Raw genomic sequence first — 12897 nt, 5'->3', positions numbered from 1 at the left:
GCAGCCGCTAGTTTTACTTTCACCCAAAACACCGGTGAGAATCATTCTCTAGATCTGAGGATCGAAGCACCTGTAGCATGCACATTTTTATTTACTTATACACTGAACTTATTTGTGCATTGTTATTCAGCTACTTTCTTCTGATATATTTGTCCCAATTACTGCTATATCCTTAGCTTTCCTCCTCCTGTCTCTATCTGTAAATAATTTTTGTCTGTCTCTCTCATGAAATGGTAAACGTTTAGGTAGCAAATGTGTTATGTGCCATTCTTGTATTTAGTACAGCAAGCACCACAGTAATAGTGCTTAGCTCGCAGGCATTCAATAGATACCACTGATTGATGCATAGACTAAAATAGGCCTCCTCTCAAACTGTATAATCCATTGATAAAGTGATGTAAGGGAGAGATTTGGGACCCAAAATAGGACCATCCTGTACCTGAGGAGGGCTTCCCCTGGCATCAGCCTATCTAATTCCAGGGGTACAGCATAGGACAGATTCCCTCTAGTCTCTGAGCTCCTTGTGGGCAGGGATCAGGTCTGTGAATTCTATTGAGTAGTCTTCTCCTCAGCACTTAGTATAGTGTTCTGCACACGGTAAGCACTCAATTATCATTGATGGTATTTATTATTAAGTGCCCACTGAGTGCAGAACCCTAAGTGCTCAAGTACTTTAATACGGTAGTGGACATCATCCCTGCTCTCAAGCAGCCTATAGTCTACTGTCTGCAGAGCATGGTACTAAACGCTTGGGAAAACACAATATGATAGTAGACACGATCCCTGCCCTCAAGGAGCTTACAGTCTAGGGTGTGCACAGCATAATACTAGGCTATTGGAAGAGTGCAATAGAATGGTAGACATGATCCCTCCCTTCAAGAAATTTGCAGTCTAGTGGGAAACTTCCAATCTAGTGAATGGAATTGGAGCAAAGGTTTGGAGTACAGTTTTAAACTCTGAACACAAAGACTAGTGTCCGCTTTTGACAACAATGAATTCTGTCTTCCCAAGCTTCATTTCTGTAGAACACATGAAGAAAGTGACAGGTGAAAATAGCCCAAATACAATTACAACAAAGAACATAAACTCGACTGCATGTTGTCATCAGTAAAGAGATTTGTCTTTGTCTGATCAGAAGACTGGTGTGCATCAGTCTTCTCCTTCCAGGTCTTTTCATTGACTTGACTGCCCTCACTTGTTGATCTGTCAGAGGCTTAAAACAAAGCAGAGGTGTGAAAGTTTCAGTCAAATCTCAAAGCCCTTCCCCCAGGAAATGGATTTACTTCTTTGGGAACACCATGTCAACGCTGGGTGGAATCCTTTCAAAGGCTTTTGCGGTATCCTGGGAGAAAGAATGTTTTTGCAGCCCAACACCAATCGGGCCCCTATGTATTTCCATTTGATGAAACTGCTGCCTTGTGGCTGTAGTATATTTCTTTTGGCATATTCTCTTGTCATCTCAATCGTCATAGATTGAGTCCTGTTCTTCTGTAGAGTAAGATGATAATACAAATCTCGAGGCAAAAATAAACCAGCTAACTACTAATTGTCAGGAGAGGTCTGTGCAGGGAGGAAGTGGGGAGAAGAATTGGCATGAAGTTGGGATTTGTTGTTTTTAATAGCTAGCCCTTTTGGGTAGGAATGGTACAGGAGGCAGGAAACCAAAGGTCCTGATTTTGCTGGGACAGTCACATTACTTCAAGTAGTTTGTCCCAGTGTCTTGAGAAGAGTTCTGGGGATGAATAATAATAAACATGATATTTAAGTGCTTACTATGTGTGCCAAGTACTGGGGTAGATCCACAATAATTAGCTTGACACAATTCCTGTCCCACATTGGGCTCACAGTCAAAATTAGGAGGAAATACAGATATTTAATCCCCTTTTAACAGATGAGGAAACTGAGGCCCAAAGAAGTTAAGTGACTTGCAGGAAAGCGTCAGAGTCGAAGTTAGAACTCAGGTCCTTGGACTCCCGGGCCTGTGTTCTTTTCCATTAGGCTATAGCAGCTTCTCTGTTTTCTGAGTTTTGATAGTCTTGACATAGATACTTCCCCCTACTGTCTTCTCCTTGCCTCTTTCCTTCTTCCCTCTCTCTAACAGGTTGGTCCTCCCTCCAGTGGGTTAATCTTCAAAATCAGGCTTCTCAAGTCTGGTCAACCTGGCTTGAATAAATCAGCTTCTTCCTGGACTGGGCATGAGAGCCCACCAAGTGGGTGGCTTGGGAGAATGGGCCAGTGGGAAGATTAAAAGCGTGGCCTGGTGAAAAAAGCATGGGACTGAGAGGCAGGAAGCCAGGCGTATAGTCCTGACTCTGCCACCAATATCCTGGTGACTCTGGGCAAATCACTTAATCTTTCTGGGCCTCGGTTTCCTTATTTGTAAAATGGGGATAAGATACCTGTTCTCTCTAACACTTAGAATGTGAGCCCCATGTAGGACAGTGGGCTGTGTCCACTCTGATTATCTAGTGTCTACCCCAGCACTTAGCACAATGTTAGGCACATAGCAAGTGCCTAATGAATGCCATTATTATGATGATTAATAAGAATCTCACAAAAATGTTAAGCCATATTTCAAGTGACCATTTAATTTCTCCTCTGACTTTTTCTTCATTTAAGTTTTCTTCCCTTTTTCCTTTCTCAGTGACCGGTGACTTTTATCTAATGACCAGTGATGCTTTCTTAAAATGATTTGCTCACAGTCCCATTGCAGGAAAGTGGCATTGCTACTTTTTTGAAATGTTACTTTTCCTCACTGAATCATTTTTCCTTTCTTGCTTGGCTTCTTGTTAATTTCTTGTATTATCTTCTTTCTCCTGTTCGATATTTTATTTCCCCTTTCTCCCACTTCCCAGTAAGCTTTGCTTCCTCTTCACTATTACCCCCTGCCTTTTTAATATCTGTCTGCCCCACTGGAATGTAAATTTATTGAGGGCTGGGTCCACATCTATTTTTTTATTTTAACTCTCCCCTGCATTTAGTGCTCTCCATTCAGTTGGCGTTCAGTAAGAGCTATTGCTTGATTATTTTCTTCTGTGCCTCATCACAATTACCAATTTTCCCTTTTTCTCCCATAATTTACAGGAGATGGGAAAAGGAGAAGAGGAGGATGACAGACAGTAATATTATCGAGGGATCCTAAAATTAATTGAATTTCTGCCCTCTGAGTTCATCGATGAGTAGATGCGTCCAGGTCTTCTCTCAGTACCCCATCTCCTCCCTCGGTGAGTAAAGACATTCAAAATTTTGAATTTCTTAGACATAGCATACCAAGTCCTTGCCCTGGCTCTGAGTTTAACAAGGCCACAGGCAGTTGTGTTCTTGGTTCCATGAACAGGGATTTTCTACCTTCTTAGCCCTCGCCTCAAATCCAACAAATTGACAGTCACCTGCCGTTCTAAAGACTCTTAAATTGTATCTTGGTCATGTATATGTTTTATGCCCCAAAATAATAATGATAATTCTGGCATTTGCTAAGTGCTAAGCACCAGGGTAGATACAGGATTTGCAGATAAGACCTAGTCCCTATCCCACATGGGCCTCATACTGTAAGGAGGAGGAAGAATATTCAGTCTCCATTTGCAGTTGTGGAAACAGAGGCCCAAAACAGTTAAGTGACTTACCCAAGATCACACAGCAGGTGTCAGACCCAGGATTAAGATAGTAATAATAATAAAATAGTGGTATTAAGTGCTTAGTATGTGCCAAGCATTATACTAAGCACTGGGATAGATACAAGATAATCAGGTTGGACACAGTCCCTGCCACACATGAGGTTCACAGCGTAAGTGGGAGGGAGAATAGATATTTAATCCTCATTTTACAGATGTGGACACTGAGGCACAGAGAAGCTAAATGACTCAGGTCGAACCACAAGCAATTGGTGGAGCTGTGATTAGAACCCAGGTCCTGGCCCTTTCTGCTAGCCCATGCTGCTTCTCTAAGCCCTGATTCACTGGACTGGGATCCATGAGGAGGCTACCCAGCAGTGGGCTACAAGTCAGCTCTGCCAATGGTCAAACAGTCTCACTGTGGAGGCTTACCCAGAGTGCCCTCTACCTCAACCAGCCTGGAATCCATTAGAGCAATAGTTAGAGAATAAGTTAAGTAGACAAGTTGAAGTTTTAAAGAAGACATTAACTTGGAGCCAGAAGAGCTGCCAAAGCAGCTTGCCAACATGGACAGCTGGAGGGCCAATTTTGCCGGAAACCCTAAAAGGCAGCTTGCTTAAATCTCCCAGTCAACACGCTGATTTATTCTCAGCCCAGTACTCCTGTTTAATCGCACAGTGGAACTTCACCAATTGACACCATCAACCCAGCCCAAACTCTCCAGTCGGTGAAGCAAACGGCACGTTGCGAAAACGCAAATGAGCTCTTGGTGCTTACTCTGCTGAGTATTTCTTGGGTCAGTTTTGAAGGGCTTCCCGTTAGCCTGGCACTTTAATTGGGCACCAGCTCCCGCCTCTCAGATGGACACCCTTTTTGGATGGGAAAGAGGAAATGGAGCCAGGCTACACACCCTGGCATGGAAGGAAGAATCTGGTGCACTTTTTCTCCTATTAGAGCTCTGCACGCTATTCCGTTGTTGCCACTGTCAAGTACGTACAGTGTGCCAAGCACTGCGCCCTAAGTAGTGAGGCCACTTTCCCAGGGTGGTAGAGGAGATAGAACAGGGCTGGTAGGACAGGCGTCAGAGCAGGTTCCCACCCTGGGCTTCCAGGGATTGACCGAAGGGTTGATCGATGAGCTGAGTGTTGAATCACTCCTTGACTGCTTTGGGTCTGGGTCAGGGGCTTATAGGAGCAAAATCGACCCCTGGGGCCCTGGATTACTGACTGCTTGGGCCATTCTCTGAAAACACCTTGCACTGAAGCCGAGCCCAACAGTTAAGCCCCGCAGCTGTGCTGGAGTGTGGCTGAGTAGCTGGGCTGGGATCAGTCGGAGCCCTCCCAGAGGAGGGAGTCAGGGGAGTAAACAGAGAAGTGACCTCAAGGACACAGGTCTCTCAAGGTTTTCTGCACGCTGGAGCGCCTCAGGGCGGCAGGAGGGGCAGGGCCGGGGCCAGTGATCCTGTTTGCCTCTCACCTCACCTCCCTCTTGCATGGTGAAAATAAGGGAAGAAGGCAGAGGCTGGTGACCGTGTTGTTTCTGGAGCCGATGCCTCTCTCAAGCTTTTAGTACAGTGCTTTGCACACAGAGCTCAATTAATACGAATGAATGAATGAGTGAGTGAAAGCTCTGCCCCGGCCAGAGGGCAGGCAGGTGGAGGAAGGGTGGTGGGGTGGTGGTAGGCAGAAGTATTGGCATTTTAGGAGAAACAGGATGGCGTAGTAAAAAGAACATGAGCCTCGGAGTCAGAGGACCTGGCTTCTAATCTCAGCTTTGCTTCTTGCCTGTTGGGTGACCTTGCATGAGTCACTGCAGTTATCTGTGCCTCACTCTCTTCCTCTGTAAAATCAGGATTCAGTACTCTTCTCCCTTCTACTTGACTCAGGTCCAGATGGGCCAGGGACGGTGTCTGATCTGATTATCTTATATAGCAACCCCAGCGCTTACTACAGTAGCATATAGCAAGTGCTTAATACCACTGTCATTTTTTGGCACTGTTATTATTGAGCATCCACGGGCACTGACTCGAATCCTAAGGCCTTAGTTTTCTCCTCTTTCCCTCTACCTTCAGTTTAGCCTGAATGTATGTTTTCACTAGATCGTTGTTAAGGACATAGCGGGGGTGTTCCTTTGAAAATGAGAACTGTTTGAGTGCAGTGTCATGCTGTGTCTGAAGAAAAGATTTGTGTGCACGGCGTTAAACCCCCTGAATGCTATGGCTCCGGTTTTCCTAAATGCAAGGTTCTACAAGAACACAATCCCCACAGTGCGGGATAACTGGGTATACATGGTTCTTGATTTCCTCAGGGAAAAGGTGCACTTGGGAAGCTTATGGTGGGAAAGGTCAATGACTGGTATGCTCCTCTTGAAGAAAGTCCCCCAGCCTGCCAGCAAATCCCTGGGGTCCGGGGGCTCTTTAGACCCCCCCACTCCCGGCTGCAGAAAATGCTTAAAATATTCTAGTTTCCCTTGTCCGAACCCCTTACACCTGGGCTGGGGCCCCAGGGGAAAATCTGCTGGGAATCTCTCTCCCCCAAGCCCTATGGGCAATAAACAGGGAGTGCCTGTAAACATCATGTCTGAGGTCATTCATTTGGGATCTCAAATCCCAGATGTCCTCTCTCATCTGACAGGTTGCTGCTCCACACCCGGTTCCCAGACCAGGTTGCTCCCAGGAGCTTGAGCTCCAAGAGGACACTACACCAAGCGCACAACTAATTCATCCGGGGGTGGCCACTACTGGGACAGTCTTGGATTCCACAGCCCCAGGTGGGATCTAACTGTGCTGGAAAAGGTGGGGTGGGGACTTAGAGCAGCTGGGGCCTGCCGACCTCTGCTGCTCACCCCTGGCCAATCCCAGGACAGGTCAGTATCGCAGAAGATGGAAAGCAAAAAAACAACCAGAAAGGGCCAGGAGATAAATGAGATTCTGCCAGATCCTCTACTAGCTGCTTGCCTGGCTATTTTCCATAATCCCCCCACCCACCCTCCCATATCTATAAATCCAAATCCAATAAGTCTTTCTATAGTGAACCAAAGTAATAGCTGTATTTTGAAACAAATCCTTGGGATACTCACCACATGCTATATCACTGCTGGGGAGCAGCTGCTGGCTGTCAGCGTACTTCATAACAGCAACTCTCTTGTGGTCTTGATTTCCCAGAGCATGTGCTTCTGCTAAAGGGAGGGGGGAGAGAGGGTGCGGGGAAATTGTAGGCAGGACTGCAGAGCCACAGGAAGCAACTGGGGAGCGACTTCCACTGGCAACTCTGCAGTCATCAGTGATGTCGTAAACGTGTTCTGAGGCAGTTTTCTGTGGCGAGGTCTTAATGCCCTCTAAGGTGAATATATTGCTATTTGGGGAGAACATGCTTTGCCATTTTGTGGGGTCCAAAGGGTCGTTATTAGGGCCACCCTATATGCTTTCTCCCATTGGATAACCCCCCTCCCCTCCCACAGCAGTGATTCCCCGCTGGGACTCCAAGCTGGTTGGCTGTGGCTGTTTACCTGCCCTAGGTCAAGTAACCAGACATCTCATCTTCGGAAGGAGGCCATGAAATTCAACCATACAGCCACCCAAAAATTGGCTGCTGAGACCACCCCGCCACCAAAAAAAAAAAAAAAAACCACAGTAAATCTCCTTTCGGGCAGGAGCATGGAGGCGTTGCAATGGCAGGGAACCCAATCACAGACCACCAGTACCAGCTCCTCCCTCCTCTGCTTTGTCACCTGCTATGTTTATCAACGTAAGTGGTATTTATTGAGCATTTACTATTTACAGAGCACTTTACTGAGTGGTTGGGACAGTCTCACTTGCCCACACCCAGCAGCCTCCACATCAGTGATGCTTCTTAACCAATGAGAATGTTTTGAGGGTGACTGGTTTTGGGAGAATAATGCAGAGGTCTGGATTTGGAGAGTTTTGAGGGGTCTGGCAGGGCAACCTGAAGACAAGGCCTCCTCCTCCTGGCTTGAATTTCAATTTCACTGAGAGCCATGGGACAGAGGTGGGGCAGGTCCTGTGTGGGCATTCTCCTCCTGGCTGTGGGGAGGAACAGCCAATTAAATTACTTGTATTTGTAAATGGAAGAGTATTTTTGGTTTCCCAGTACCCTCATCTTTTCCTGTGTGGCCTCATTTGGAAACAAGCAAGGAGGAGAATAATAATAATTGTGGTGGTTGTTAAATGCTTAGTAGGTGCCAAGCACTGTTCTAATCACTGGGATAAATACAGATAGGTCCCAGATAGTGATAGGGCTCACTAGACCACTCTGCTTCTCGTAAAGTCCTGACTGCCTCTGAGGTGAAGAAGTAAAGAAGTAAAGGGAAAGAGAGGGGTCGGGGTGAGGAGAAAAAAGCTAGTCAGAGGAGAGAGAGACTTATCCTAGTGGAAAGAGCACAGGGCTGGGAGTGTGGAGACTTGGGTTCCACTCCCATCTCCACCACTTGCCTTCTATGTGACCTTAGACACTTCACTGCCCCTCAATTCCTCAACTGTAAAATGGGCATTACCCATTTTAACTTGTTCTCCCTTGTAATCCCCATTTTACAGATGAGGTAAGTGAGGCACAGAAAAATGACTTGCCCAGGGTTACACAGCAGACAAGTGGCAGAGTTAGAATTAGAACCGAGGTTCTCTGATTTGGCCCGCGCTCTTTCCACTAGGCCACCCTGCTTACATTGTATCCACTTCAGCGTTTGACACGCAGCTTGTTGTTAGCAGGGAATGTGTCTGTTTATTGTTATATTGTAGTCTCCTAAGCACTTAGCACAGTGCTCTGCACACAGTAAGGGCTAGATAAATACTATTGACTTACCACAATTATTATTATTATTATTACAGGAGGTATAGAAGTATAGGATATAGAGGTATAGATGTAGCTAGTGAACAAACCAGGAGGCAGAAAGAGATTGAGATAGGGAAACAGGAAAATCTCATGAATGTATCATTGGAACCAGCTAGTGATCTAAATTTACCTGTTGCCTTTCATAGTGTGTTAGTGTTTTACTTACCTTTATTATCAGAAGAATTTTCTGCCCTCCCCATGATCTCATTCTCTGTAGCATACAAATTCCGGAGTAGAAAATATGTGGTCATTTTTCCTTTGCCTTTCACGTCAATTTCTCCCCTTTCAATGATCTCAAATCCTTGGTTTTCTAAGGCTCTGTTCAAGAAAAGAGATGCAGTAAATGTGGTCAGTAGCACTATCATAATGGGTTTGCCCAAGCATCATGGTGTAGTGGATAGACCACAAGCCTGGGAGTCAGAAGGTCAAGGATTCTAATCTTGGCTCCACCTCTTATTTTCTTATCTGCTGTGGGACCTTGGGTGGACTCACTTCACTTCTCTGAGCCTCAGTTAGTTACTTCATCTGGAAAATGGAGATTGAGACAGTGAGCCCTATGTGGGACAGGGACTGTGTCCAACCCAATTTGCGTGTATCCACCCCAGTGCTTAGTTCAGTACCTGGCACAAAGTAAGCACTTAACAAATACCATAATTATTATCGGGAAACAGAGCCCAATGCCAAACTAGATGAAGGGATCACAGGTCACTCATCTCTAAAACTCTGGCTGACTCCTTGGCTCTTGACTGTCTGCTAGGAGATTGGTTGAAGTAGCAGTAATAGCATGAGGCACTGTGACCTAGTGGAATGACCATGGGCCTGGGACCTGGGTTCTAATCCTGTCCCCTAATTGACTGATGTGTGACCTTGGGCAAGTCGCTTAACTTGTTTGGGCCTTGTTTCTTCCTTCCTCTTAGACTCTGAGCCCCCATGTGAGACAGGGATAGTGTACAATCTGATTATCTCTGTCTACTCTGGTGCTTAGTATAGTGCTTGGCACATAGTAAGGACTTAACAATACCACAATTCTTCTTAGTATTAATCTCGCTGTATCCCACTCTTTCCCCTCTATATCAGAGAGAATAGCCAACATCAATATTAATAGGCTTTAATCGAGCATGACCTGTGCACGGAGCTCTGAGCTAGGGAAACATGCAAAAAAAGTAAAAGGAATGTTTCCTACCCTTAAGGAGCTTCAAATGAACAAGGAAGTTTGTAGATTCCATGAAGATGTTTTTTGTTTGATTGTTTTATATGCATGACCCACTTAAAACCAAAGTGACTGCAGCAAAGCACCCAATACTGAGTCGTAACCCTCTACACCTAGTAGGAAGTTGCCTCTATAATAATAATAATAATAATAATAGGAAGAGCTCAGTAAATGCGACTGATTGACGGACTGATGGATGTGCAGGTCCTCAGGGATGTTGGGTCCCTAGGTCATAGATCAAAGGCAGATTTAGGGACAGGATGGTTGTACCGGCATGCAGTTGGACTGAGGTGCACTTTACTGGGAAGCCCGTGACTTTCCATCCTGGAAGCTGTGTTCACAGTGTCACCAAACAAGCAGTAGCGGGGCATCTTGTCACCAACTACTCCGGCCAACACTGGTCCTGTGTGGATCCCCACCCTTATCTGGAGGGAGAAGAAAAAATCAAAACTAGGAATCTCTTCTCCTTCTAACTCTGGACTTGCAGCTAGAACATGTCATGTCATGTTAGCCTCCTGCTCACTCCTAGGCTGCCCATAACCTTATCCCCATTCTGAGTGAAGTTTTGATCTGCCTAGCAGGAGCAGGAGAAGCAGCGTGGCTCAGTGGAAAGAGCACGGGCTTTGGAATCAGGGCTCATGAGTTCGAATCCCAGCTCTGCCACTTGTCGGCTGTGTGACTGTGGGCAAGTCACTTCACTTCTCTGCGCCTCAGTTCCCTCATCTGTAAAATGGGGATTAAGACTGTGAGCCCCACGTGGAACAACCTGATTCCCCTATGTCTACCCCAGCGCTTAGAACAGTGCTCGGCACATAGTAAGCGCTTAACAAATACCAACATTATTATTATTATTATTATTATTACATCTGCCTTTCATTTTCAAAGGCACCACATCAACCTGTAAAGAACTTCAATGCTTGAATAGGCATTTCCTGTGAAAAACTTGATCAGATGATTCAGCTAACAATATATGGCAGGAGAGCGGCTACTTGCCTGGAAAGAGCACGAAACTGGAGTAAGGAGCCCTAGGTACTAATCCTGACTTCACCACTTGCCTGTGTTTGACTTTCGGCAACTACTCCGGACCTCAGTTTCCTCACCTGTAAAATGGGGATTAAATAACTCTTCTCCTACTCCCTTAGATGGGGACAGGGACTGCGCTTGATCTGATCATGTGGTATCCACCCCAGTGCTCAGCACAGTGTCTGACCCAATAGTAAGTGTACAACAAATACCATAGTTATTGTCATTATCATTATTGGTTCTCTGGCTGCACTGGAACATGTGTGGCATTGCTGATTGGATTGTAGCTTCACACCTCAAGGTCTTATTCTGAACTGGCTGATTGCCTGATCCTGAACCAGCAGCAGTTAGCAGGGAGAGTTGGCTGTCTGAAAAACCTGAGCACTTAAAAAATAAAATTACATAGTCATGGAGTAACAAAGAGGAGAGATCCTAGGGTAAGATCTGAAAGTCTAAAAACTAGCAGTAGAAGAGTTAACACCAGTGAATACTCTCTCAGTTCTACAGTAGTCTTCTGGTAAAGGGAATCTGCAGGTTGGTAGATTTCTGAATCACCTCCCATCTTCTGACTAGGACTTCTCTGAGGCTGTTACCTCATCTGTAAAATGGGGATTAAATCCTCTGCCCTGCAATTTAGATTGTGAACCCAAGTTGGGACAAGGGCTGTGCCCAACCTAATTAACTTGTATTTACCCCAGCGCCTTAGTATAGTGCCTGGCACACAGTGCTTAGCAAGTACTGTTTTTTGGTTTTTTTTAAAAGCATGTACAAAAGAGCAACTAGAGCAAATATCTCTGTAAAATCCATGGATGAACTCAAGTGACTGGTTAATTAATTGAAGCAGTGTGACGTAATGCTGAGAGCCAGGCCTGTGAGTTGGAGGACACGCATTCTAGTTTTGGCTCCTCCACTTGCCTGCTGTGTGATTTTAGGCGAGTCACTTAACTTCTCCATATCCCAGTTTCCTCGTCTGTAAAACAAGGATAAAATAGCCGTTTCTTCTCCCTCTGAGACTTTGAGGCCCATGAGGGACAGGACTGTGTCCGATCTGCCTATATCATATGAACCCCAGTGCTTCGTATTGTGCTTGAGACATAGTAAGCACTTATTAAATACCAGAATTATTATTATTATTGTTATTAATTATCTCTCCAGAAATAAATGAAAGATTTTATTACAGAAGATTATGTATCAAGCAGAGGATTCAGTTCCCCTTACCTGAATGGGCTCTCTGGTGACAGGATTCATCACGTCTCTTGCAGAAATTTGCATTCCCAGGGCAAAATTGGCCACTCTCTGAGCATGGCTTGCCCTAGGCACTGGCACACCTCCTACCACCATGTAGGCATCGCCTATTGTTTCCACCTGGGTAGAAAAGGGAAGGTGGGAGGATTAGTTCCATTTTTCCTAGAGTCCCTGGGAAGATGGTATCATTTTTCCAGTGTGTAAATCGAAATGACAATATCCTCTTTTGTGGATCTTGCTGGAGGGAAGAGGAACAGACCAGGCTTTCAGAACCAGCATAATTTTTGCTGTCAATGGACACAAGTTCCAGAAGAACCAAATTTCTTACTGGGGCCAGAAGATGCTATTTAGCTAATTGCAAGTTGGGTAGGGCCATCAATCAGGGGTATTTATTGAGCATGTAGTGTGTGTAGAGCATTGTACTAAACCTGTGGGAGAGTCCAGTATAACTGAATTGGTAGTCGTATTCCCTGCTCACAACAAACTTACAGTCCCTTTGTTGAGTGTGAGCTGTGGGCCTGGCAAAAGCAAACTGGAGCACTTTGATTAAATGGTCATCTATTGGGCTATGCAGAACATCCAGAAACATTGAAAGAGTTAATTGCAGTATTTCTTTCCCCCAACAATTTAGAGAAAAGAGGCAAGAGAAAACACCCGGTATACAATCTGCAAAGACACCGCCCAAAGCTGCCTTCTCAGTCACCAAAACTCTTACTTTGTAGACATCGTGAACATTGGTTAGCCGGTCAAAACTCGAGTACATGGCATTCAGCATATCTACTATTTGGATGGGCTCACAGGCAGCACATATGTTGGTAAAAGTCACTACATCACTGAAAAGAATCGTGCAGGTTTTAAATTCCCCTGAGAAAGAAAGCAGATATTAACTCTCAAAGCTTAAATAATAGCTGGAAGGATTAAAGTTTAATTAGGGCCATTTAGTGCCTAATTTATTTACATG

General features: G+C 45.2%; 2 protein-coding genes across 2 annotated transcripts in view; one reads left to right on the top strand and one right to left on the bottom strand.

The window, feature by feature from the left end:
- RNASEH2B (ribonuclease H2 subunit B) overlaps positions 1-12897 on the top strand; it is an 85771-nt gene that overhangs the window by 72619 nt on the left and 255 nt on the right. Inside the window, exon 11 of the transcript XR_003754034.2 lies at positions 3085-3224. The gene's annotated coding sequence lies outside the window, so the exon portion shown is untranslated. The remainder of the gene's footprint in view (positions 1-3084; positions 3225-12897) is intronic.
- The window catches only part of LOC100082922 (guanylate cyclase soluble subunit beta-2-like), a 43004-nt gene continuing 30861 nt past the window's right edge, over positions 755-12897 (bottom strand). Inside the window, exons 12-17 of the mRNA XM_039915012.1 lie at positions 12652-12800; positions 11910-12056; positions 9939-10093; positions 8625-8776; positions 6690-6947; positions 755-1213 (exon numbers count right to left, since the gene is read on the bottom strand). Of these exons, the coding sequence (XP_039770946.1) occupies positions 1068-1213; positions 6690-6947; positions 8625-8776; positions 9939-10093; positions 11910-12056; positions 12652-12800 (1007 nt within the window). The 3' untranslated portion in view covers positions 755-1067. The remainder of the gene's footprint in view (positions 1214-6689; positions 6948-8624; positions 8777-9938; positions 10094-11909; positions 12057-12651; positions 12801-12897) is intronic.

Source organism: Ornithorhynchus anatinus, chromosome 20 (assembly GCF_004115215.2).
Source record: "Ornithorhynchus anatinus isolate Pmale09 chromosome 20, mOrnAna1.pri.v4, whole genome shotgun sequence".
Taxonomy (NCBI): Eukaryota; Metazoa; Chordata; class Mammalia; order Monotremata; family Ornithorhynchidae; genus Ornithorhynchus; species Ornithorhynchus anatinus.
The sequence above is the reverse complement of the archived record's forward strand: the minus strand, read 5'-3'. Positions and strand labels throughout refer to the sequence as shown.